General features: G+C 47.4%; 1 protein-coding gene across 4 annotated transcripts; it reads right to left on the bottom strand.

Annotated features, from left to right (window-relative positions):
• Positions 1 to 7,746: 7,746 nt before the first annotated feature.
• Positions 7,747 to 26,238, bottom strand: LOC102951731 (baculoviral IAP repeat-containing protein 3). Of its 4 annotated transcripts, none has more exons than XM_042957545.1 (10): positions 26,184 to 26,238; positions 19,799 to 22,849; positions 19,590 to 19,689; positions 18,139 to 18,217; positions 16,924 to 17,196; positions 15,263 to 15,311; positions 12,997 to 13,239; positions 9,102 to 9,356; positions 8,640 to 8,681; positions 7,747 to 8,029 (listed from the first exon to the last, which is right to left on the bottom strand). In XM_042957545.1, exons 2-10 carry the CDS (start codon positions 20,709 to 20,711, stop codon positions 7,836 to 7,838), a joined length of 2,148 nt encoding a protein of 715 aa, XP_042813479.1. In that variant the 5' UTR covers positions 20,712 to 22,849; positions 26,184 to 26,238; the 3' UTR covers positions 7,747 to 7,835. The 4 variants fall into 4 exon arrangements, with proteins under 4 accessions (XP_042813479.1, XP_042813477.1, XP_042813478.1 ...); XM_042957543.1 differs by lacking the exon at positions 26,184 to 26,238 and adding an exon at positions 25,156 to 25,924; XM_042957544.1 differs by lacking the exon at positions 26,184 to 26,238 and adding an exon at positions 25,659 to 25,924.
• Between the last annotated feature and the right edge of the window lie 499 nt (positions 26,239 to 26,737).

Below are 26,737 nucleotides of genomic sequence, written 5' to 3'. Positions count from 1 at the left end.
GTACATATGAGAACCCTCAGTAATGAGTAACCCGAAGAGGTAGTTAGAACTCGGGTTTAAACACCAACAAAGGAAAAGAGGTTTGGGGATTCTGGGTGAGAGAGGAAAGTCATAGGAAAATGACCAGGAAAAATATGGTAAGGGTTTCTTAGTAAGATGTGTTTTGGCAGATTTAAGACCATGCCCTCTGCATTGGTAAGAATCAAGAATCCTTCTCTTCCTGATACTTCAGAGGGAGACATGTCTACAAATGGAAATTTACTTTGTAAATATAAATTTCTGTTTGGGAAAGGAAAACTTGTGCCGTTTTTAGAGTTTTTCCGGCATGTGATGGTTCTCAATGGCCTTCAGCTCAAAAGAATCCACATAGCAAGGAGACACATTTTGGGGTGGCATTTTCTGGTACCACTGAGTACACAGATGAAATGTATACTTTCCTGAATTTTTGAAATATTTCAGTAAAAGGAATGAACAGAACCCAGAACATTAAGCACTGGAACATTTCGACCCCATCGCGGTTCTTTGGTCCAACTTTTAGTTACTTACAAGCATTCCAAGCACTACATTTCCACCTGTTGTTTTTTTTTTTTAATCGCTTTATATTTCTGTCTTAAGACTTTGTTTTGTGTTTTCAATATATAAAACCTTTTCATTAGGGTTTTGACGGGAACTAGAAAGAATCTGAACTCACTTGCTTTAATCAGCATATTTTACATATGAAGACTTGACCAAGATGACTGCAGAAAAGTTTGTAGAGCTCTCTCCTGGAGAAGCTGAATGTTCATGGCAGCTTTAAAACTGTGTTGTCTACCAAAGTCAAATTTTCTACATTTCAGAAATATTTAAAAGCTTAATAAGTAAACTTTAATCATTTAATATGAATTAAAATCTCAGCAGCTCTAATTTATTTTTTTATTTTTTTTTAATTTTTTTTTAACATTTATTTATTTTTGAGACAGAGAGAGACAGAGCATGAACGAGCGAGGGGCAGAGAGAGAGGGAGACACAGAATCGGAAGCAGGCTCCAGGCTCTGAGCCATCAGCCCAGAGCCCGATGCGGGGCTCGAACTCACGGACCACGAGATCGTGACCTGAGCCGAAGTCGGACGCCCAACCGACTGAGCCACCCAGGCGCCCCTCAGCAGCTCTAATTTTAAAAAAATCAATGAATTAAAAGGATGATAAAGGTGTTGTACATATGGGTTAAATGTGGTCCCTATATACGGGCCTCATACTATTTACTTCTCTTTTTTTTTTTAATGTTCATTTATTTATTTTGTGAGAGAGAGAAGAAGCAGGGGAGGGGCAGAGAGAGAGGGAGAGAGAAAATCCCAAGCAGTCTCCATACTGTCAGTACAGCGCTCATCTCCTGGCTCGATCTCACGAACCATGAGATTATGACCTGAGCTGAGATCAAGAGTCGGACACTTAACCTAGTGAGTCACCTGGCGCCCCTCAGACCATTTACTTCTTCACAGCAGGCTGGGATCAGTCGCTGAAAAGCTTGGCTGCGCCAAACTCAAAATTTCACACATCTCATCGCTTTAAAATAACGCTGTTTTGCCTGCCTGCTTTGCCTGCCTAGCTAAAGACGAGCCCTCAGGCTACAAAAGCCCCTAGGCCACCGCTGCCCTCTTGGCCTCCGGACTCCGAGCTTCCCCGTCCAGCTGTTGTGCAACTTCACATGTGAGCCTCCCTGCTAGCGGAGGCCCCACCTCTTGGTTTCTGGAAGGTCTGCTCTGAGGGTCTTCGGCTTGCACGTTGTCAAGGCACCACCAAAACAGCGCTCACGTTATACGCTGCTGCCACCTGTTGCTGTGTCTTTAATCAGCCTCCGCATCCTCCTTGAAGTTATCACAAAAGGAATCACAATCCCAAGGAAAAGCCTCACGAATGCAGAAAATTAGTCACCAGAAGTCGTGCGGGCAAATACAAGGCAGAGGGGAGCTGGTTCTTTCTGTATGTCCTGACAAAGGAGGCAAAGATAAAACATTTCTAGGACCCACAAAGCTGATGCAGGTCTGGGGTTTCCCAGACAGCAATCATGTGGGTGACTCTGGACAGCTGAGTCCATAGTTAATATTGTTAGAAAGCCTTGAAAAAGTGCAATAAATAAATAAACAGAACTGTAGGTGACTTAGAAAGTCACGTTCTCCCCATGCCCATTTATGTAAACGAGATTACATAAATATGGAAAACATATATTTTTAAAAATGACAGCATGAAATGATTCTCATCTTTGCAATATATCCAACACGTCACAATGTTTTAAACTTAAGCATGAAAATGAAACAGCCTTTAATCTCTGCTGCTTTTCCTTGGGTTATATGGCCTTGAGCAAATTATTTGACTCTTTCATTCTTTTAAGAAGTATTTATGGAGTGTATACCTTGGACATAAGTTCTAAAAGTGCCATGCCTAGGAGCTCACAGGTGACACAGAGTAGCTTCCTAGAGAGAATAATATTTTATAGTGCACATTACCTTTGTATACACTCTGATGAGTCTCTAATGTCTTAGAAGTGAGAAAATTAAGAGCAACTCTATTTATCTAGACCTGGCTGTCCAATAGAAATGTAATGTCATCTACATAAGTAATTTTAAACTTCTAGTAACCATATTAAGTAAAAAGGAACAAGTGACTTTATTTGTAATAATATATTTATATAACCCAATGTATCTGAAATATGAGTCAACATGTAATAAATATAAATTATTGGAATATTTTCTATTCTTCTGTACTAGAACTTTGAAATTCATTGCACATTTTAAACTTACCACACATCTCAATTTAGACTAAGCTACCTTTTAAGTGCTCAGTAGCCTGGCTAAGGACCTACCGTGTCAGAGCACACAAATCTATTTTCCACCAATATTTTCAAGTTTGAAGACCTCCTTCTCAAAATATTTTGAGAATAACCACATTATAGTTCGACACTTTTAATATCCACAGATTGATAAATCATTGAAAACGTTCTTAGGAATAAATTCAACACTGCTTTTCCGTGTGTATTTATTTTGCGTGTGTCTACTGTTAAGAAACAAAATTGGGGGTGCCTGGGTGGCTCAGTCGGTTAAGTGTCCGACTGTGGATTTCAGCTCAGGTCACAATCTCAAGGTTCATGGGACTGAGCCCCAAGTCGGGCTCTGTGCTGACAGCGGAGCCTGCTTGGGATCCTCTCTCTCTCTTTCTCTCTCTCTGCTCCTCCCCCCACTTGCGTGTAAGCACTCCCTCCCTCTCTCTCAAAATAAACTTAAAAAGTCAACCGAATGAAGATGTACTGGGATGGGTGAAATGGGCACCGCCCCTTCTTGCACGTGGAGGGGAGTTCCGAGGGTTGACTAGCTGGAGGAAATGAAAGGTTTTATAGGAAGGAGGATGGGGCAAGAAAGTTGTTAGCAAGAGGATTGTTCCCAGGAGGGGGAGGGGGGGGTCTTATGCAGATGACCTCATCTTCCCCCGGGGGATGGAGAGGCTTCCGTGGCTGACTCACTGTTGCTAATAGAAAATTCCTGAATGACCGGTGAAGACTATTTCCTGGGGAGCTTGAAACCGCAATTCCATTAGGTATTAAGCCCTGGTTTGGGGACACCATTTTTGGGCCTGTGGCCTTCTTTCTAACACCATGTATGTTTGGAAAATAGTACAATAGGGCATGGTATTATATCACATTAGAACACGCTATGGATGCTAAGCTACTCTGAACCGAATTTTGGTCTGACAAAGTGCGCGGATGGCTCTTTCTAGGCATGACCTAAGTTGTGCCGTAAGCACACCTATCCAGCAAGATGATTTGAGCTGACCTGATGACCCCTTTGTGACAGGCTCTTTACAGAGGTGACTCCTACATCCTGCCGGCAGAATGACCACCAGACAAAAGGATTCCTACAATCCCCCAATTTTGGGCAGCAATTAACCCTATTCTCCTCCCCCCCCCCCCCCCCCCCCCCCCCCGCCTTCACGCACCTGCCTGGAGACCCCAGGTGAGGTCTGGGTTGTTTGCATGTTCTGTAGGATCCCCATTCCACACAGGTTCATCCAAAGGTACAGATGTTCAATAATTAGCCCAAGGGGACTCAGCTGACTTGACCCCCAAAGCCTATATGGCTCATCCCTGAGCTATGCTGCCTTTCTTTTCTTTAAAAAAAAATTTTTTTTTGGGGGGGGGGGCACCTGGGTGGCTCGGTCGGTTAAGCGTCCGACTTCGGCTCAGGTTGTGATCTCGCGACTTCGGCTCAGGTTGTGATCTCGCGGTCCGTGAATTCTAGCCCCGAGTCGGGCTCTGGGCTGACCGCTCAGAGCCTGGAGCCTGTTTTGGATTCTGTGTCTCCCTCTCTCTCTGCCCCTCCCCTGTTCATGCTCTGTCTCTCTCTGTCTCAAAAATAAATAAAACGTTAAAAAAATTAAAAAAAAATAAATGAACATTAAAAAAATTTAAAAAAAATTTTTTTTAACATTTATTTATTTTTGAGACAGAGAGAGACAGAGCATGAACAGGGGAGGGGCAGAGAGAGAGGGAGACACAGAATCCAAAACAGGCTCCAGGCTCCGAGCCGTCAGCCCAGAGCCCGACTCAGGGCTCAAACTCACGGACCGCGAGATCGTGACCTGAACCGAAGTTGGACGCTCAACTGACTGAGCCACCCAGGCGCCCCACGTTCATTTATTTTTGAGAGAGAGAGAGCGAGTGTGGGAGGGGCAGAGGGAGAGAGCCAAGAGAGACAGACAGACAGAATCTGAGGCTCCGGGCTCTGAGCTGTCAGCACAGAGCCGGACGCAGGGCTCAAACTCACGAACCACAAGATCATGACCTGAGCTGCCTTTCTTAAAGAGCAGCGCACCTCAGATAAGACTCTGTGTGGACACCTAGCACGTGCAAGTTCTGCAAACGTCTGCCATCATCAGGATTCTAATGCCTGTGTTTGTGCCTTTTTAAAAATGCTCTCTCCTGAAACACTGCGCTCCATCATTCAGGACATGGCTCCACACCCCACTTTGTTCATGACTCTGTTTTGAATTGGACTGAGCTTTCCTTTCTAAACCGGCCTTTTGCTACCTAAAGGAGTGCAGAATTTGGCCCCCGGTTCTCGGTCGGTGATGATGCCATAACACTTTATCGACGGCAGGAACTCAGCAAGAAGAAACCCCACCCCCACTCACAGAAAGTGGCTCAGTCACTCATTTGTTCAGTGAGGGCCTTTTCCAGGCCAGGCTGTGTGCTGGCCACATGCCGGCGAACAAAACACATGGCCCCCGTTCCCATGGAAATGTTCACGATGGAGTATGACGTTAAACAAATAAATCTGTAACTACAAACTGCGTTGCACAGTAAGCATTGTAAGGAAAAAGTACAACAGTCTGCGAGATAGAAGTCAGGCGGGGGAAGTCAGAGAACACCTCTCTGAGGAGGTAGCATACAGGGACAAGCAAGACCTTAAGTATGAATAGGATTTGTCAGGTAAACGGTGAAGGAAAGAACATTCCAGGCAAAGACTTGAAGCAAAAGAGCGTGTCGCATTTAGAAAGCGCAGAAAGGCCACGTAGCAGGGATGCGGTGAGCCTAAGGGGAGAGGGGCCAAAAGTGGGGCAGAAACCTAGGCAGGCCGTGTGGGAATCTGATAAGGAGCAGGTAGATTGTGCAATGTGAAAAAAAATCCCTATTATTTGCACAGTACAAACTGAAAATTCGCATAGCTCCTCTTGACCACATGAGTGGGGGTGGGCACAGTCTTAAAAAGAATACTAGTGTCTTTCAAGGATATCAGTGTTGTTTCTAAAACAGTGAGTCTCTTAAGCGTTCCATCTGATAGTTTGGCCCGGAATATACTCAGTCAACACCATGAGGCCCACTGTGGGGTGTAAGGTGTCAGGGGGATGTGAAGATGGTTAAGTGACGGTGACCAAAAAGGGACCTAATGGCTAACAGCATCAGGTACACATGGGGAAGTGGGAGAGGTTAAACTCAGGGCAAAGGTCTGAATTACAACGCTTTTTATATGTTGTATACTGAGCCCCGTTTCCGGGACTGGAGGCCAGGTTGGACAGGGGCACAGGGGTCAAGGCTGGGGACCATCAAGTGAATTAATGCGCATCCAGTGCTCCCAAACGGGGCCTGACATATTGTCAGCACACCAAGCTGCCCTTACTATCCGTAGTGATTTATTTTTTCCAAAACACAATTTCACATTAAGTAACACATGGGGCGATAACAAAACATTTGAATGAATAAGTTGGCTATGTTAGCAACGTATTACCAAAATGAGAAATGAACAGGCGTCTCCCAGTGAAGATGGCAAATTTAAAATATTGTGTGTAGTATGCGGTAAGAACCAGATAAAAAAAAAAAAAGGGAACCACACTCTGTAAACATTTATCCTGTAACAATGTTAGGTTACAAACGACCTAAGCAAGAAGGCAATGTTACAATTAATTTGGCTGAGTGACTCGGGAGGATGCTGTTAGTACGTGGCCAGACAACTGAGTCTTTTTACAGAGAGGCGAAATCAGCTGCACCTGAGGATTCCCTGCGTGGAGACACCCCCTCCTCCCTGCTGGGTTCCAGACCTTTCCAGGTTGCTGGGTTTCCAGACACCTAGAGATGCTTTCGATGGTTGTCCCTTGTTTGTCCCCTGCAGTATTCCCATTTCTGTGTCACTTCTGGTTTTGAAGCCCTAATAAGTCTACAGGAAATGAAGGATAGAGAATTATGAATCGGGTGTGCTGAACACCAAAAAGTAACGCCAACGAGGAAACTGTGCTGCCCCGAGAGTACAGAATAAATTTATTCAGAGAACCGGGCGCTGGTTCCGAAGGATGTTAATCCGTATACTTCCTAAGTCCCAGATTTCATACCATAGTGGTAAGAACCAAACAAGGGACTTCTCCCCGTGGGCAGGCAGGCCTGAGACTTCCCGAATGAACAAGCAAGCTCGGTGGGAAGGCTGTCCGATCTCCGCTCCCACCACCCTCAGGACCCTGCAGGTGCAGCCCTGCAGGTGCGAGCCAGGCTGGGCTAGCCCGGTGCCCTCCCGGTGTAAACGCAGAAGCATCTTACAGAAGGGGGTCTCAGTACAGCTCAACACTCAAGAGGTCTTCAGGAGGATGAAGGCAGCCGCGGAGGGGCCAAACCGTACAGAAAGATTTTCGGAACACGTGGAATGTTGGTGACTTTATTAAAACGTTCCTCACAGCATTCTTTACAAAACCACCAAGGCCCTAAAAAAATCGCTCAACAAATATCAAGACCTTCTACATACAGGACACTGGTCCAAAGTGCTCCCAATTCTTTTTTTTTTATTTAATTTTTTTTTATTAATGTTTATTTTTGAGACAGAGAGAGAGCATGAACAGGGGAGGGTCAGAGAAAGAGGGAGACACAGAATCTGAAACAGGCTCCAGGCTCTGAGCTGTCAGCACAGAGCCCGACGTGGGGCTCGAACTCACGGACCTCGAGATCATGACCTGAGCCGAAGCTGGATGCTTAACCGACCGAGCCACCCAGGCGCCCCCAAAGTGCTCCCGATTCTTCATACCACTCCAAAGTGTTTAAAATTCTGAAAGCTTATTTCAAAATTTTTAAATTTTACTTCACTCACGATTTTCAATAAGTATTGAGCGTGGAGTGCTCTCTCTACTCCTGTTCACAGGAACGAAAGCCCACCGTTCTCCTGCTAATATACGTATGGTTCATATGTGTTAGGTGTATGTTTACATAGAACAGTTTTCAGCTGCAAATAGATTAAAAAAAATCTTCCGGAAACCAAATCAGTATAGAAGTAAAAAATAGAATACGTTTACTCCATTAGTTGTAAAGCTTAAACAGTTTTGGATCTTCTTCACGACAGAAAGGTCCGCACGGTGCCCTTGATTGGGCCCCTGCAAATGGGGCATTTTCTGAGGGGAGGGGCGCAGTCTTGGCACACCGCCAGGTGGCCGCAGGGAATGAACACCACGGACACTTCTCGGTCCAGGCACACTTTGCAGGTTCTTTCCTCCTGCAGCCTCCTCAGCTGCTCTTCCACTGGCAAATCTAACAAGAGAAAAGGATTTTCTTGATGTTTTTTAGTTTAATGTTTTGTGAGAGCAAGAGCATACGCACGCGCGGGGAGGGGCAGTGGGGGGGGGGAGAGAGAGAGAGAGAGGGAGGGAGGGAGGGAGGGAGGGAGAAAGAGAGAGAATGCCAAGCAGGCAGGGCCCTGTTGGGGGGGCTCCATCCCACAAACTGTGAGCCCATGACCTGAACCGAAATCAAGAGTCGGATGCTTAACCACCTGAGCCCCCCAGGCGCCCCGAGAAAAGAATTTTTTTTTTTTTTTTAATTTTTTTTTTTCAACGTTTATTGATTTTTGGGACAGAGAGAGACAGAGCATGAACGGGGGAGGGTCAGAGAGAGAGGGAGACACAGAATCGGAAACAGGCTCCAGGCTCCGAGCCGTCAGCCCAGAGCCGGACGCGGGGCTCGAACTCACGGACCGCGAGATCGTGACCTGGCTGAAGTCGGACGCTTAACCGACTGCGCCACCCAGGCGCCCCAGCGAGAAAAGAATTTTTAATGACAGGAAACTTGCTGCTTCTGCTCCCATGAAAAGCCAAGAAAATAAAACCAATGTTTTCTATTGGTTAAATTAATACTATTTTACCTGAACCATCTTCTGTGGGAACATACTTTAGGTCCTGTTGCACTAAGGGAGAAAAGCAAAAAGCACTAAACAAAATGGCACTATAACAAACAACGTTAATATTTATTCACGGAATACACATTTTTAAACTAACAGCTTAGACTCTGGCCAAATGCTATACATAACGGTCATAACATCAAGGCAATAAAAATCTTTTATCTTTTTGTGCAATTAATAGTTTATAAATTAGACTGAATTATTTTCAATGATCCCAAAGTATTAAGATTAAAGCATATTTTCTTTTTTAAAAACCTGAATTGCATTGAATTTTAGATTCCAGTGCGTTAACAATGCAATATTCGTTTCGGGTGTACAAGATAGCGACTCAACACTGATTGATGTACGACACCCAGTGCTTGTCACACGAAGAGCATATTTTCAATTGGCTTAGAAAGATCCCCCAAATAACTGTGCAGCACTCACCGAAGAAACGCTCGTATAACACGGGGTCCATTTCTAGGAGACAGTTTTTAAATACGGTGACTGCAAAACTTCCCTTCACTAACACAGCATCAATCAGCAATCTTGCTTGCAGAGATGTTTGTGCTTTCTGTGTAATAACACTGTGTTCTTGCTCAGTAATCACTCTGGCAGTTCGGAGACCATCCAGGATGGGGAGTACGGAAGTCAGATGTTGAAAGAGCGCCATTCTGTTCTTCCGGATTAATGACACATCATCTTTGTAAAAAAGAAAACAAACATGTTCCCACTGTGCTCACATACTTCCTTCCACGCCTACACGTAACTGCATGAAAAAGCAACATAATTTGTGATTGGTCAGGCCGCGCAGGTGGCTGGGGTCGGGGCCACCTGCTGCCTGGGCCATCTTGACGATCACTGTGTTAAGCACTTTGCATCATATATTAATCCCTTCCACCTCCATAACAGCTGTCCCAGGAAGGCGCCCTGCCCCCACTTAGCAGACGAGGAACCGGAGGCACCGGGAGGCGAACAAACTGTAAAGGACACACAACTCGTGAAAGTCAAACACAGGCGGAGGCAGTCTGGAGCCGTGATCTGTGTTCCTGGACATTCTGAACTACTGCTGAGCCTTTAACCAAGTAACATTTAGAACCTGATAAAACTGAAATTCCAATTCAGTCTAGTCAACTTGGGGAAAGATAAAATCAGGAGATGAAAACAACAGAACATTTATTTCTCAAATGATCATTCACCCGTAAAATTTCTTCAGAATTCCATTTTAAGATGAAATTTTAATTATTTCCCCAAATTAGACACGATGTTGCCATTACTCAAATCTTTTCTAGGAAGTGGGGAAAGGCATTAACAGCATGTTAAAAATTAAATCCTACTGGTCAGGGATACCCTCCTGTCTACAGGATCACCATATTCCCCTGGAAGATCTAGGTTTTGTACCTCTTGGCAAAATACTTTGCATTTCAAAATTCTGCAATTTTATTATCTCCTGGCAATATGATCTATGAACCTAAGTTTAATCATTATTATACAATTCTGCCATGACCCATAAGGCTCCTTCTATAAAATAACTAATGACAGAAATGGGGCTATCTAAAAAACTTATGTGGGGGAAATGACTGTTGGATTTTAGAAACGCTGACTCTGTCAAGTAACAGGACACAAAAATAGAATCATTTAATAAAGGATAAAAAATAGTGCTTAGTCAAAAAGTCAAGGCCAGAGATACCCTATTTGAAGAGAGCTGGAGCTCTGGGAAAAAAACTGGGAAATGGCCAGGACCGAGATTAGTGTGTAGCACAAAGAAAAGGCTGCACAAGTATGCACTGAACAGAGGCGGAGGCAAGCCTTCCTATGTAAAGAGCAGAAGGAACAAAGAAGTAATGGCCAGAGGGCTATGACTTTGCACCTAATGCACTGGGGTAAATCCTCTGGTAGAGAAGTAGTGATGTAATTTGCACCTGGTGTTGAAGTATGTTAGTTTTTCCATCTAACATTTATGTTTCTAATTACATTTTACTTAGACAAATGTAACAAGTTCTCTGAAATTCTCAAAGCTTCTAAAATTGGATTGCTAGTGGTTGAGGAGAAAAGGACTCATCTGAAACTCACAGACTGCATTCTAGCACGTAAGAGGGAAAGATTTGAATAGACCTTTGAAGCATATTATTCTTTGGTTCTGGAAAAATTATCCTAAGTTTACTTACACACCTGTCAAGAAATTACTTACCTACTGCTCTTGGAAAACTATAAAATCATCAGTAACCTGAACGGAGATATTTTCGTTCACTCATTCAAACAGTATTTCTGGAGCACAAACTATGTGCACAGTGTGCCTGCCAGTGTGGACATTAGGGTGTGTGGAGACGGGAAGACATCTTTCTGACGATGTCAATTACTGTATATTGTTGACTGGGGTCATCTGTGCAGACTGTGGATTTTCTTTGAAAGAAACATAAGTGCTTTATAGCTGGATGCCCTCAGACTTTGAGAAGTGCTCGCTGGTGACTAGCAGCCAGGTCAAGCAGCCGTATCTCCACTTCACGGTGAAACAGGAACCCTGACGAGGCCAGGCAAAGATGAGCGTGGGCTCTGTCACTGCCGTCCCAGGGGTCTGCAGACTGAATAATGCCTGCCTTGGTAAAGCTAGGATGCCGTCCTGCTAGGATCGGGTACGTCCATCTAGGTTGGCCCCGAAGACAAAGCCACCAGAGCGGTAGGCTTGTCCAAGCACAGAGCGCACGATCTTACGGTCAATCATCCTGGGAAGAAACAGATCCCAGATGGCACTACACAAGACAAGGGGTAAACTTTTCTCATTCTGGGCTTTGGGGATACCAGGGGACCTGGGCTTTCGCAAGGGACGTCCCTAGTCATGTGTGTAAAACGGCCACAACTTTGGAGAGATGAACCAGAACAGAAGCTAAGCAGATAGACGCAGGAAGAAGGCCTCAGAGGCACCGAGAGGCCCAAACAGTTACAGCCGTCAATGGCCATCTGTGACACAATGCTCTTCTGTTACCCCTACATCTCCAGGAAGAGCTTGTTAAAAGTTGCAGTCTGTTTTCAACCGTGTTGAAAACACTGGCGTATCCGGTCCATGCTTAGCAAAGGGTGGCAACGGAGAGATTTCTCCTGGTCTAGGCCAGAGCGATGGCAGGGTTCAGAGTCGCCAGATGGGAATGCACATGCTTGGAGGAGGAGAGTTTTGCGAAGGAAGGCTGAGCAGAGATGATACAGTGGCAGACAAGGCTGGCAAGATAACCTGACCCGGGAGAATGGAAACAGCATCCTAGACCTCCCCTAAACAAAAGACACCCCAAAGGGGAACTAGGTTCCTGTGTGGGCAGGTAGGAAACTTAATCATAACCCATACGTTAATGTGTGTTATTAATGTTATCATAATGTCATTAGGCTGAGACACACTGTGATGGTAATTTTAAAATACATAATTGCCCCTGATTCTACCCTAACTTATAGCAAAGAGGAATGAACCTAGGATCAAAAACAAGCCATGTATGATTACATATACAGTCAACAAAAAACTGTATATGTAACTGTATATGTAAATGTAATCTTAACTGTATTTTTACTCTGGGTAAAATATAAGTTAAGAATATAAGTAAAATAAAAATATAAGTTAAGAGTAAAAATATAAGTTAAGAAAATCCTTTCACTCAGGGCGCCTGGGAGGCTCAGTCAGTTAAGTGTCCGGCTCTGGATTTCAGCTCAGGTCATGATCTCAAAGATGATGGTCAAAGATGAGCTTGGGCTCTGTTGCTGCCAGCCTGGGGGTGTGCAGGCCTGAATAATTCATGCTGAGCACTGAGGTAGAACCGGCTTCAGATTCTTTGTCTCTCCCTCTCTGTGCCCCTCCCCTGCTTGCATGCACACACACTCTCTCAAAATAAACATTCAAAAAGAAAAGAAAATGCTTTCATTCAATATATACATTTTCAATTTACTAATGAGCAATTCAAAAATATTAAAAAAAATTTTTTAATGTGTATTTTATCTTTGAGAGAGAGAGAGAGAGAGAGAGAGAGAGAGAGCATGAGCAGGGGAGAGGCCGAGACAAAGGGAGACACAGAATCCCAAGCAGGCTCCAGGCTCCGAGCTGTCAGCACAGAGCCCGACGCGGGGCCCGAACTCATGAACCACAAGATCATGACCTGAGTCGAAGTGGGATGCTCAGCTGACTGAGCCACCCAGGCGCCTCTCAAATATATTTTAATGTAAAAATTTCCAGAATTCAAATTCAGAACATTGAACATAAAATCTGATTGAACTAAAATCTGAGTAACTATGAGTTACTTTCAGTAACTTAGAGACAGACATCAACTCCATACAGAAAGAGACACTGATTACTAAACGCATGTACCTGATTCTTTTTCCTCAGTGGCTCTTTCTTTCTCCTCTTCCCTGATTTCATCTTCTGCATTGAGTAAATCTGATACAATATCACTGACTGTTTTGTAATTCTCCCCACTCGTCAGGATCTTGCTCTGAACGGTCTGCTTCACCAGGTTTCTACCGAAGCCCATCTCCAAGGCCGCTTTCACCACGGGTGTGTTCATCATGACGGCATCTTCGGAGGAACTTTCTCCAGGCCCAAAATGAACAACTACATAAAATCGAGAATTTGGCACATGTTGGGATAGTCTATATATTTTTGGAATTGAAAGTTATTAGTTTCAAAAACATAAAGTCCAGAAAATGTAGAGCCATTATTTTGTCTTAACTTTGTTAAACTTAAAATAATGATACACACGTTCAGTCACGAAGATAAGAATATGGAATATCGTATTCCGATACAAAATATGCATTCCCCAGCATAACTGTGAGTGGGAGAAAGAAACAGAATGTCGAGGATCCCGGCCACCAAACATTCTTTTCTCCCCGTGATGAAGGAACAAAGGAGCTTTCTAAATCCAGTATGTTTCATGTATTTTTCAAAGAGGCCACTGTCCTCGCTCACTCCGTCGCCACAGGGCCTCCTACTGAATCTCTCCTGTCTACTTCCTTCCCGGCCCTGCAACCAGAGTGACTGTCACACACAGATCCGACTGTGTCGTACTCCTTCTGAAACTCCATCAACAACTGCTTCGTTCTCACAGACACTCAACTGTGGCTTACAAGACGGCACCCAATCTGGGCCCCGCTCACCTCGTGAGCCTCATCTCTTGCCACTTTCTCATTCACGCTCTACACTCAAGACCAGAAGTCACAGACTGGTGGCTCTTGGGTCCAAGCCCGCCCGCAGGGCTGACCACTCTTAGCGCTGGCCGGCTTCCTTCATGTATCTGTTCGCGATCCTACTTTTTTCTGGCCATACAGAATTTTGCTCATTTCTTCAAATGTGCCTGCTCTTTTGTGTGGCTTAAGACTTTCATGTGTTCTCTCTGCCTAGAATATTCTTTTGCTCCCTTGGTCATCTGGTTAACTCCTACCCTTGCCTTCAGTTCTGCGCTAAGACAAGTACTTCCTCTGGAAAGCCTTTTCTGATCTTGCAAGTTTGGGTGACCCGCCCCTCATGCACCCCCAGAGCCCAGCACGCTTCACTTTTCCCAGCATATCCCTTCCCACGTCCTTGTCTGTATCTCTTGCACTATTAGCTCATGAGAATAGGACGTATGTTTACCCTGTTCTCTATTTTTTCCTCAGAATAGCAGAATCACAATAAATATTTACTGAAGTGAATTAAACACTCGATGACAGAGTAGAACAGCTTGTTCAAATAGTGACTCTATCATCTTTTAGGTTTAACCTGTCTGAGCCTCAGGTCCCTACAGAAGAATGGGAATAATAATTTCTACCCTCTTCATGTTACAGGAAGAATATGTGAGCAAGCTAATGTCATGGTGCCCGCGCTCCCACAAGGTCTGAGAACAAGGGTGAGGCTGGATGTAAGCAGTGTGTTAAAACTACAGATAGTCAAGTCCCACCCTTAGATACCATGACTCAATACAGTAGGTTTAATGTGGAGACCAGAAACCTCCAATATTTTTTTAAAAAATTCTTAATGTTTCTTTACTTTGAGAGAAAGAGACAGAGCACAAGCGGGGGAGGGGCAGAGAGCTAGAGACAGAGACCCAGAATCTGAAGCAGGCTCCAGGCTCTGAGCTATCAGCACAGACCCCGACGCGGGGCTTGAACTCACGAGCCGAGAGATCATGACCTGAGGCAAAGTCACATGCTTAACGGACCGAGCCACCCAGGTGCTCCATAATCTGCAGTATTTTTTAATGTTCTTCAGGCAAATATGATACACACTGAAGTTTGACAAATACCGACTGAATGAATTTGAGAATGCATTGCACAGTCCAGAACATCATACAATGTACATTATTACTATTATCACATTTCAATCACCATCGTACCAAAAGGTTCTATTTAAATGCAGTAATTAGGGGCACCTGGGTGGCTCGGTCAGTTAAGCGTCTGACTTTGGCTCAGGTCACAATCTCATGGTTTGTGGGTTTGAGCCCCACGATGGGCTCTGTGCTGACAGCTCAGAACCTGGAGCCTGCTTCGGATTCTGAGTTTCCCTTTCTCTCTGTCCCTCCCCTGCTCACACTCTGTCTCTCAAAAATAAATAAACATTAAAAAAATAATTTAAGTGCAGTAATTATTATCATTATACATACTTGGTGACTCAGCATTCTCATCTTCTGTGTTGTCTGAAGTAGATAACAACTGCAGGAAAAAAAAGTATATAAATTAGGATAGATATAAGTTTTACCCTGTCCATTATAATATAAATGAGTCAAGAGATCTATTTTATTCAATTTATTGGAAACTGACTAGCTTATAGGCAAATGATTTTTTACCTCAAAAGCAATATTGCATCTACATTCAAAAGTAATTCTCTATGCCATAAACTATTCTTGATGAAGCCGATATTCATTCATGAAGGCAAGAAAAGGGCTACACCTTCTCAGTGATATGAGACAATCATTGTTTGCCTTTCATCCCAAACACCTGACATTTCCTGGGTCATCCTTTGGGATAAGTTGGACCCTAGATCAGTTCTACTGTCTGTGGCTACAAAGTAACCCTCAAACTATTATATAAATTCTTATCTGCTTTTCTAGGAAGATTATTTTCCTTCCAGCACTTTGAATATTTCTTGCCATTCCCTCTGGCCTGCCAAGTTTTTGCTGAAAAATCCCCTGGTAGCCTTATGGGGTTTCCCTTTATATGCAAATATCTTTTTTTTTTTATTGCTTTTAAGATTCTCTTTATCACCACTGTTTAATTACTATGTGTCTTGGTGTGGACCTCCTTGGGTTGATTTTATTGGTGGCTCCCTGTGCCTCCTACATCTGGATTTCTGTTTTTCCTCCCCAGAGCAGGGATGTTGTCAGCTGTTATTGCCTCACATAAATCTTCTGCCCCCTTTCCTCTCTCTTCTTCTTCAGGGATCCATATAATACAGATATTGTTATGCTTGATGGAGTCTATTCTCATTTTGCATAATTTTTTTCTCTTTCCTGCTCAGCTTGATAACTTTCCATTCCTCTGCCTTCTAGGTCACTAATTCATTCCTCTGCTTCTTCCGTCCTGCTGTTCATTCCATCACCCATGTTTTTTTATTTCATTTAGTGAGCCTTTATCTCTGCTATGTTATTCCTTATCTCTATGTCAGGATCTCACTCATACTTCCCACTATTTTCTCAAGTCCAGTGAGTATCCTTATGATAATTGCTTTAAATTCTCCATCAGACTTATTACTTATCTTTGTTTTGCTTGGGTCTCATACTGTGATTTTTCTCCTGCTCTTCCACTTAGAACATATTCCTCTGTCTCCTCATCTTGTCTGTGTGTCTGTTTCTGTGTGTTAGGAAAGTCAGCTCCATCTCCTGCTCTTGAAAGTAGTGTCCTTATGAAGGAGAGAACCTTCCATGTCCTGCTGTGCTGTCCCGTTCCCCAGAACCTGGCCCTTCAGGGGCATGTCCTGTATGTGATGTGCACCCTCCTGTGGTGGCTGAGCTCCCTCTGCCTTAAGTCCAGTCGTCCGCACAGGGTGTCTTTGCCTGTTGTGGGCAGGGTTTTGTCCCTGGGCTGTTTGTGGGCCAGTCTGGGGCCACCTGGGGTTTGAGTTGAGTCAGAGCAGGGGTTTGCCAGAGATGCAGTAGCACCGGCCTTGTGCTTGTTGCTCCCTGAGAAGTTTGTTGGTGAGCAGGGCCTGCCGTCAGACCAGGCAGGCCTGGTGGGCGTCTGCCCACCGCCCCACCCCTCCGACTACCGCAGCCTGTTGGGACCCGTGTGTGTGGTTGTCTTCCCCTCCCCCTGGGGCGGGACTCACTTTGGAGCGGCGCTGGCCCTCGTCGGGGCTGCTTGCGCCCCGCCAGGCTTGCAGCCCCGGTCTGGATGAGCTCCGGCCAAGAGCATGTTGGATGAGATGGATCCACAAAGCGCAAAACGTGGTGTTAGCAAGGTTCATGCCAATCTTCTGGTTGCAGGGGACCCACAGCACGGGGGCTGGGGTGGGCCCAGCAGAGGGGGTGGTGTGACTTAAGCAAGTCAGGTAGCAAGTGTAGGTGCTGCCCTGGTTCCCACAGGTGGCCACGTGCTTATGCTGAGGGACAGAGTAAGGAAATGGTGCCTGCCAGCTCCTTGGTTCCTAGAGAAGTCCCTCAGTGAAGTCTGAAAGGAGTAAACACTTCCGTCTCCCACGGGGCCCAAACTGCTGCTTATTACTCTCTATCTCCACGGGATGTTTGTTGTGCTGTCTAATGGTGGGGACTCAGTTTCCTCTTACCTATTGGCTGTTCTAGAGCTGGGCGTGCCAATTTTGAAAATTCCAGGTTTTCAGTCCTGATGGTTGTAAGAACTCACAAAATTCAGCCCTTCTGGTTTTCAAAGCCAGGTGTCACGGGGATTCATCTTGCCCACGTGGGATCCCTGCTGTGAGGGTCTGTTTCTCTCCCCCCTCGCTGCACCTGTGGCTCCCTCTCTCCCGCAGATGGCCTGCAGTCCACTGAGCTGCCCACTGCGTCTCTGCCCTTCCTGCCACCTTCGATGTGGCCTTTTCTCTATATTTAGTTCTAGAGTCTGTGTGGCCAGTCTTCAGGCCACTTTCTGGGTTATTTACTGATGTGGCTGTTCTCTAGCTGTATCCGGCGTGGACGAGGTGAGCTGAGGGTCCTCCTGCTCTGCCCTCTTCCCAGCAATCTCATTCCAGGAAGAGGAGAAGGACCAGTACAATTCTCATTCTCACATCTTTTCAAGAGAAAACTGTATAGTAAAACTATTACGTGCCAATTTTTTCCCTCAAATAATTTAACTTACTGAAACCTTGTTACAGAAATACTCAGAGCCATACCTTAAATATTATTTTTCGGTAGGTCTCTAATTCGGCATCTGTATGCAAAGACTTAGCTGTAAGATCATGTTGGGTATTATAAAGAAATGAAACGTATTTTTAAAGCAACTCTTTGTTCGCTAAGTACTCCTCTCTGTGATTAGCAGAAGATAATTTATCTGTTGTTGACCAATGATTTGTAAAAGCCACCCATACCTGTTCAAGGAGACAGGGGTGACTGGCTTGAATCTGACTGATGAACTCGTGTCCTTTGATTCGTATCAAATACTCACACCTGAAATACGAACAAAGTTAAGTCTGGGGGGTTGTTTTAACCCCATTATTTGTAGGCAGCTAAGTATTTCCAGTGAACATAAACGTACACATCAGCACTTAACATTCATTTCACACATGGGAAGAGGCAAGATGCCGTAAGTGAGAGACTGCACACAGTGCCTCACCGACGCTGGAGCTCCAAGGGTCACGGGGCTCTCAGTCTCCACTGGGAGCTCCCGGCTGTGCTCTTCAAAATTTTGCAGATTGCCAAATACACTCTGAACACTGAGAACAGAGTCAAAGCGACAGGGAGAAAGTTCTCTAATAAATAATGCTGCTCTCTCATAAACCCTGCACGTTTAAAACTTAAAAATACACGAAGCAGGACAAGAGAGGAATAATGAGGAAGGTGAACACATTTTCTAACAAGACAGATGGTCCCAAGTCAGCAGTTCCTAGATCAGACACACCCGTTGTCACCCAAGTATAAAAGGAACCCAGATTCACCCTTGTCTTTATATATTGTCAAAGTTCCTGCAATGGAAAGCTAGGAGCACTTCTTAGAAACACTAGAAGTTTTGACCATGAACAATACCATCGGAGGCCTCTTGACTTCAATTTCAAAACAAGAGCACAAATAAGCATGGAATAATCAAAAGTAAGTGTAGGAACGGACAAGGAAATGCTCTGTAGTGATCAAAGGAGGAGAGATGTGTCTATATTGACCCGATCACCCTATTCAATACCCCAACCTGCTTGGTGCTTCTGATTTTTCTCACCGTCCTATTTTCTCTCGTTGTCTGTAGCACTTGCTATCTTCCGACATGCTACATAATTTATTGAGTTTTTATGAAGTGTCTGCTTCTCTGGCTATTAAGTTAATGTGTGAGACCAAGGATCTTGGGTTTGTTCAGCTGAGTATCTTAACCACCTGGAACACTGCCTGGCAACAGATGATCAATTAACATGAAATGCTGAATACATGGAAATATGTCCAAGACATGAGGCTAACTGAAAAAAGGTTTCAAAACGGTATATATAATATCTAATTCACTTAATACTATATACGTTCATCTACCGATGTACGTATGTTTCAAGAGGTGTCTGGAGGGATATTCACTAAAATGCTAACTGTGGTCCTCTTTAGATAATGGGGTTTCTGGACTTTTACATTTTCTTCTCTGTACTTCTCTACAATGTGTGTACACAGGAAACCATAAACCTGTATCTTCCGTCGAAACGGTTTAGTTATTTTTCTAAGCAATTCATCCTAAATTTATTCACGAGTGCATTTTTGAAAGAAAGAATAAAGCAACGGCCGATTGTCAGGTAAACACAACCCGTCCCATAACGACGACAAACGTTCGCACAGAGGGTTTCAAAACGATCACCTTGGAAACCACTTGGCGTGCTCCACCCACGGGTCGTCTCCTGATTCCCAGCAGCGCAGTCCACCGTCGCAGCAGAAGCATTTGACGTCATCACTGTGCCCTGAAACAAATTTTGGACCAAGACTCGTGAATACACACAAGGTGCCCACGACGACGAGCTAAGGCACAACACGCGGGCCGTTCTCCCGCGACCGCACGAAGCCCCTCACCCATGTAGTAGAAGCCAGCCAGGGCCAGCTGCTCGGGGAGAACAGGCACGCTGGGGGGCCAGCTGCAGAAGCTTCGGGAGCGGGCCGCGTGCGTCTGCATGCTCCGGTTGGACACGGCGCACCGCAAGGCGTCCTGAAGCCGGCTTTCTGCGAACGGGCAGAAGGGGAAGTGTCTCAGGTGCTCTGACAGGGCGTCGTCGTCCGGCTCCCAGTTACTCAGTCTCCCGCCGCAGGCGAAGCAGGCCACCTTGTCCCCAGGGCCCAGGTAGTAAAACCCAGCTCTGGCCAGCTGCTCCGGCAGCGGGAAGGTCAAGGGCCAGCCCTGGAAAGAGTGCAACCTGGCTTCCTCGGCCTCCATCGCACGGTGGCGGGGTCTCGTCCTCCGGGGACAGAGACCTTGGTTTGCTCTGAAGGTCACAGGGTTCTGCGGGAAGGTGGCGCAGGAGCGGCTAGGACAGCCCCCGTTTTCCACGCTGGGAGGCGGCGAGAGCCTGGAGCGCGTCCCTGAGGAAGGACAGGCGGACTGAGAGGTGGCGCCCGAAGCGCTCACCGGATTCAGACTCTGGATGAAGCTGCAGCTGGGGTACAGCCTCCGATGCTTCTCCAGGGGACTGTCCCCCTGCTTCCAGTTGTCCAGCGTCAGGCCGCAGCAGAAGCACCGGACCCTGTCCTTCCGGCCCGTGTAGTAGAACCCGGCCCGGGCCAGGCTCCGCTCCGAGACAGGGGCGCCGGCGGGGAAGGCCGAGAACGTGGACATTCGGTACAGCTCACACGAGTGGTCGTATTTCAGCCCCGACACGGTGCCGCCTTTCAGCAGCTTTGATGACAATGTGCTGTTTGCTCCGATGTTCATGACGAAACGGACGGGGTGGCAAAGGGACCAGCCTTTCTCTGGGGAGGTAGCTTTGTGCATGGCTCTGGACGGTGGTTACTTTTATCACGAGGCGGACACCCAGAACAGGAAGTCTCTTGTCCTTCTTTCCCTCTGTGTATTCAGGGCTTCCGCATGGTGAGATTCTAAGCTCGACGCTGACACGCGGTAGGGGGAGAGTGTGTGCAACTGCGCTTTTCCATAATCTTTACACACACAGCGCGAGCACGATGGCACACGGCACCTCGCCGTGGAAGTCAAAACCCCGCGCACCAGCGGGGAGCGCTTCAGGGCACCAAGATGCCACTCGGCGCCGGGCACCCCCGCAGGCAGGACAGCGCCTCGGCGGGGGCGCTTCACGGTGCCCGGCTGGCCTGGAGACCAGGCGTGGGGCTCACACTGCCAGCCTGTTTTCGGGGAGGAAACCTATGCCCTGCACGTGCTCCACAGAAAAAAATCCAAACTATGTTTATCTTGCTTTTTTTTAATTACGAAATTTGGTAGCCAGAAAAAAAGAAAAAGCGGAAGACCTGCCTGAACAGAAGAAACGAGTACATTGGGGTCATTTCACTGATTGTAGGATGTATCTTTTTAACACCTCTGTTACCAAGAGGTACCTTTCAGCTAACAAATACCGTATTTTAATCAGCAGCGCTTTTCTTTCTTGGAACTATATAAAATAATGGTGTGTTTTCCAATTAGTGACATCTTAGATGCGATGGAATACCATCTATCCCAAATCGTGCTCGAATTAAGTAATTTTTCTTCCTAGAATATTTGTAATAGGAAAAACAAAACGATCTAGAATTTTCCTACAAATGAGCTGAAGTGGGAACAGAATTGGCTGGTGCATCTTAAGTCCTGTTTCAAAATTACCTGAACGACAATTACTTCCCATAGTCAGCGGCTTGGTTACTTAATCCTAGTGATTCCAGGAAACTGAATACTGTATTTCAAATAAATCCTCAGAGAAGAATGTGTTTGTTCAACTGGTCTTTTTAGGCTCAGCTTCACGCTGTTGAAAGACACTACCAAATCTATTCTGACAATGGATTTGTTTCTTAAAACAGTCAAAAGTCAGAGGGCTGCGTTTGTACACGAAGATGAATAATCGAAGTGTACAAAGGTGGCTTTGGTCAGAAATCCCAAAGACAGCATACCTTGAGCCAGAATTCATCGCAACAAGAAAATAATGAATTTACGTTGTCACAATCCCCTCCTTTGGCCAAGCAGAGACCTTGTGCAAGTTCAGAGTTTCTCAATTACGACCAGCTACCAGTAAAAAGTTTCTGTGTCAGTAACATGAACAACAATCTGCAAACGGGTCTCCGTGGCTTCTCTAGCAGTGATTTCTGCGCACAGTTTCCTGGGTCCCACAGGTGTTGGGGTTTCCGCTGCGACTTTGGCTCTTTACTTCCAGGTGATATGAGAAACGTGGCTCTGTTCCAGGGATCAGTTATTGTGTCTAACGTCAGCAGTGGACAAAAATTTTACACATTATTGCAGAAACCCTTCCGGGGCTAGTCACTGTGTCTGCGTAAGTCTGTTCTTTTCCCAAAATGGACCATCCAGCCATCATTCTCACCGTCATCCTTGTCAGAGATAACAGCCCATTCAAACAAGCCGAACTTGAGACTTTTAACACATGCGCATTCAGATAAGTGCTTAGATCATTCCTTTACCAATCGTCCATGCTAGTGTGCCATACTCTACGCCTGGGGCACCGCAAAGTCTTGTTCTGGACATTTCTTTGTCACCATGGAAGTCTCTTGACCTGTCAGAGGCCTCACCTGCGTGCTTCTCTAACTTAGTAGAGGGGTGAATATTGTTCTAGATAACTGTCGCTCGTTTTCAGATCTGTACCAAACACAAGTTCCTTCTCTCTGTTCTGTTCTGGCTAGAATCACTTCCCTTTATATCCACCAGTCAAATTCAAAGACGAGATCATCAAGACTTTATAGTTACACCTCATGCCACTAGACTGTATTGTTTAAAATTAACATCCTTTGGGATAATAAAAACTCCAGTTCACACTTGTTTCTTCATGCACAAAACTACCTCCCGGAGATCAGACTAAGTCCCTTTTAAGGGTGTTAGGCCTCCATTTTGAGATGTTTTGATTTATGGGGAAAAAAATGGAAAAAATCTAGAAGTAGAACACTTTGCCTCTTTTGTAAAACCTGTTTAAAACGAGAAAAAGACAGTTTTAAAAGTCAAATACCTCACAGATATAACACAACGATCTCTTTGTAAACACGTTCTTCAAGCCAGAGCACTAGTGTTTGCTGATTGGCTACCTTGCCCAAGACACGGTGCTGTGTGATGCACTGCAGAGGCCACGAAATCCCAAGTGAAAACCAGAGGGCTCCAGCGGGTGGCCAGCAAGGGTATTATTATGTTTGGCTTTCACAGAATTGGATCTCGGTATTTTACTCATTGTTTTAACTTTGGATTTTGAAATGAATTCATACATACAGAAAAGTTACAGAAACAGGAGGGTTCCCACATACCCTACACTCAACTTCTCCAAAGCTACTATCTTATAAGATCATGATACAACTATGGAGGCCAGGAAATTAACACGGATACAGTGCTGTTACTTAATGTACTTGCCCTGCTTCATTACTAACATTGTTAAAAGTAAGAGATTTCCCATGACCCTAGATCCCAGGTCCTTGTGAAAACCAGACTGCCAACAGTGGGTGACAAGCGGCCAGCAGGCACACAGCGGCTTCATCTTTCACACAGGGCACACGCCCCGGCCCTCTGATACGGATACATTTGTCCCTGAACTGGAACTGTGGTTTTTCTCACAGTACGGTCAGCAAGGGAGTGAGACTGCTCTAATACCTGTGTCTGTCAAAAGCACCAAAAATGCAAGGTGGACAAAGAGAGACAAGTTTGGAGAAAAATGAGAGTCCTGTATTTGTGGAGAAGAAGAATATTCCTACATGTTAAATGCATAAATAGAGTGGGGTTTTGTTTAAAAGAGACATCCCCAGATCTGTTCGCTCTGTCACCTGCCTGGCCTCTATACATCTGAGACTGTGAACTGCTTACACGGGCCTTATGCTGAAGAAGCCTGGGGGTGGACACAAGGCACATGCATGACTGCGGAAATACAGGCAACAGTTGTATGATAAAGTACAAAAAATTGCCCACCCCAGATGGATTCAAACTCTCTTACCCTCTTTCAGCACGCAGACCCCCAAATATGCTGGGGACCCCTGAGGCCTCCCCGCAAGCTTGAGGACCTCCACAGCCCTCCTCCCAGACTGGGGATCCCAATGGCCTCCTCCCAGTCTGGGGACCCTCACGCCTCCTGCCCCAGGCTGGGGGCCCACAGTCTCCTCCCAGGCTGGGGACCCCAGTGGCCCTCCCCCCAGAATGGGCCCCCAGCTGCAGCCCTCCCCCAGGCTGGGGACCCTCACGCCTCCCACCCCAGCCTGGGGGCCCGCAGTCTCCTCCCAGGCTGAGGACCCCAGTGGCCCTCCCCCAGGATGGGGCCCTCCCCTGCGGCCCTCCCCCGAGGCTGGGGACCCTCACGCCTCCCGCCCTAGGCTGGGGACTAGCACAGCCACAGCTCTGGTGAGCTAGGCAGCTCCTTGGCCCCTGCAAGTATGCAAACCTGCAGGGCCCTCCTCAAATTTCTCCTCCACTGGCCCGCATCCTGTTTGCTAGACTGCTGTGCCTTCTGTTAGAGACCTTCACCTCCTCAAATCCATGCCTCTCTCCCTCATAACCTACCCGCTGCCTCAGAAATCCTGCTCTCCGCCCCAGTCCCTCACCCCTTCTTCTCTGCGGACCCTTCCCTCGATGTAGCAAGCAAACTTAAGTCTGTCTCAGTTTCAAAATGAAAACACCAACAAAAATCCTCTCTCGACCCCACTTTCCAATCTGGCGACTACCGCGGACCCCTGGACGACGCAGGGTCAGGGGCACCCGCCCCTCTCCCCAGGCTGTTGAAAATCTGAGCGTAACTGCTGACTCCCGAAGACCTTAGTAACACAGTACAGTTGACAGGAGCCTTACCGATGGCACTCGACTAATGCATATTTGCATGTTATATGTACTATGCACTGTATTTTTACAATAAAGCCAGCTAGAGAAAAGAAAATGTTAAGAAAACCAAAGGAAAATACATTTACAATGCTGTGCCGTACTCAGGGGAACCACAGGCACATAAGGGGACCTGTGCGGTTCAAACCCCGCTGTCAAGGCCCAGGTGGTGCCTGCGTCTCACCTTGTCTTCACCGCCAAGGGCCTCGGGTGAGACCCCCCCTGTACAATTACATTCAGCCAGCACCACTTAAAAGTGCTGTCGATATTGTTAACGCCAACGCCTTCTTCCCCACAACCAGTGGAAGTCACATTTGGCCCTGGCGCCTCTTAGATATGTCCCAGTCCCCTGGCTACTGTAATGCCACCCTCTGGGGACTCCTGTCTCCTTTCTAGCGGTTCCTTCACAGAATCAGCCTCTTCTTACCCTTAGCGTGACGTGGGCAACCTTCCTGATCCCAGGGCTGGTGGCCGTCTCTACCGACTTAGGCGCTTGACAAATGCACAGCTGTGACCCTGGCCCCTTTCTGCCTCCCTGGACTGTGATCTCCTCCGGATCAGAACCAGGTTTCAGCCCCGGATGGCCCACCCACTGCCGGCATCCACCGGGCACCGTTCGGAATGCAGACACGAAGTTCAGAGTGAATGTTAGCAAAGTTGACTGAGCGCCCGGTGATGACAACACCCTCACGGTCACCGGCACAGCATTAAGAACATCAATGTTACAGTAATGACTCCCAAGTCTGCTCCCCGACGGTTTCATACGAGGGTTTGAAGTCAGGCATCCTACGTTTCCACTCAGGTAACCGAGACCGGAGGGGTGCCCTTGGGCCAGAAAACGTCCCTGAGCCTGAGTTCCCTCATTGTCCACGGAGATAATAACGGTACCCCTTTCTGGAGACCGTGAGATTTGAACCCCAAACCACTCACTCAAGGTGTCTACAGGGTCCCGGCACCGACCACCGGGGAAACGACCAGAAATCTACTCTCTGTGCCACCACGTGCGAACATTCCAACAGTCGTTCCTCCGCGGGTTTGAGCAGGACTCGACTGGGGCCTCCCTACCAAGTTGTGGGGCGCCCTGTCCCGCAGCTCACTGGGCATCCACCGAGGCGCGGGGACACCTCCTGGCCCTGGGGTCACCCCGGCCGCGAGGGCCTCCCACCCCACTGGCCCTCCACTGGCTGGCGCGGAGGTGCGCACGGCAGGGGCTGGCGGGGGGGGGGGGGGCCTCGACCCTCGCGCTCCACCGCACGCCCCGTGAACCCCCCGCCCGCGCGAGGGGAGGTCCGCGCACCCGCACACCCGCTGCCCCGTGGGCCCCTCGCCCGAGGAGAGGCCCGCGCGCGCGCGCGCACGCACGCACGCGCCCGGCGACCCGTTACCTCCTGCCGCCCCGGGGGAGGTCCGCGCCCGCGCACCCACGCCCCCGCGCCCTCGCGGCCCGTCGCGCACCTGCCGCCCCGAGGCCCCGCGCGTGCCGGCCGCGTCGTCGGGTGGCCGCCGTCGCCCGGCTCCGGGGCGCGCCGCAGGGCGTCGCCGCCTTTTAGCGCCTGGCGCCGACCCCCCCGCCCCCCGCCCGTCCGTGCAGCGGCCGGTGCTTTCCTCGCGGGACGACGGGGAACTCCGGGGCGGTAACCACACGCGCTTCCCCTGACCGCGGCCTGGCCAGCCCTCCCCGCCCCCACCCCGGGGGATTTCCGCGACCCCGGGCGCCACCCCGCCGGGCGGCCTTCCAGAGAGCCGGCGCCGCGCGCTCGCGCCCGGGCAGCGGCCGCGTGCTCGGGGTCGGCCCGGTCGCGCGTCCCCGCCGGCGGTCGCAGGAGCGAGGGCGCGGGCGGAAGCGCGGGTTCCCCGTGGGCCTAGCTGCAGTGCCTGGGGCGGCGGCGTGGCCTTCTTCGTTTCCGGTAGCGAGGTGTGTGTGCGCGTGTTTGTCTTCGCCTGGTTGGTTGTTTTTGTAACTAGGGTGGGCCTGGCTATAAAAAAAAAAAAAAGTCCCTTCCTTTAGG

This window comes from Panthera tigris, chromosome D1, assembly GCF_018350195.1.
Source record: "Panthera tigris isolate Pti1 chromosome D1, P.tigris_Pti1_mat1.1, whole genome shotgun sequence".
In the NCBI taxonomy this organism is placed as follows: domain Eukaryota; kingdom Metazoa; phylum Chordata; class Mammalia; order Carnivora; family Felidae; genus Panthera; species Panthera tigris.
The sequence above is the reverse complement of the archived record's forward strand: the minus strand, read 5'-3'. Positions and strand labels throughout refer to the sequence as shown.

Excerpts from the sequence above, each read along its gene's own strand:
- LOC102951731 (XM_042957545.1), bottom strand. The coding sequence starts at position 20,711 with ATGCACAAAGCTACCTCCCCAGAGAAAGGCTGGTCCCTTTGCCACCCC. Across the intron at positions 18,218-19,589 it reads CACGCCAAGTGGTTTCCAAG|GTGTGAGTATTTGATACGAA; the intron begins GTGATCGTTTTG and ends TTCGTATTTCAG. Across the intron at positions 15,312-16,923 it reads AGGGCCAGCGCCGCTCCAAA|TTGTTATCTACTTCAGACAA; the intron begins GTGAGTCCCGCC and ends TTTTTCCTGCAG.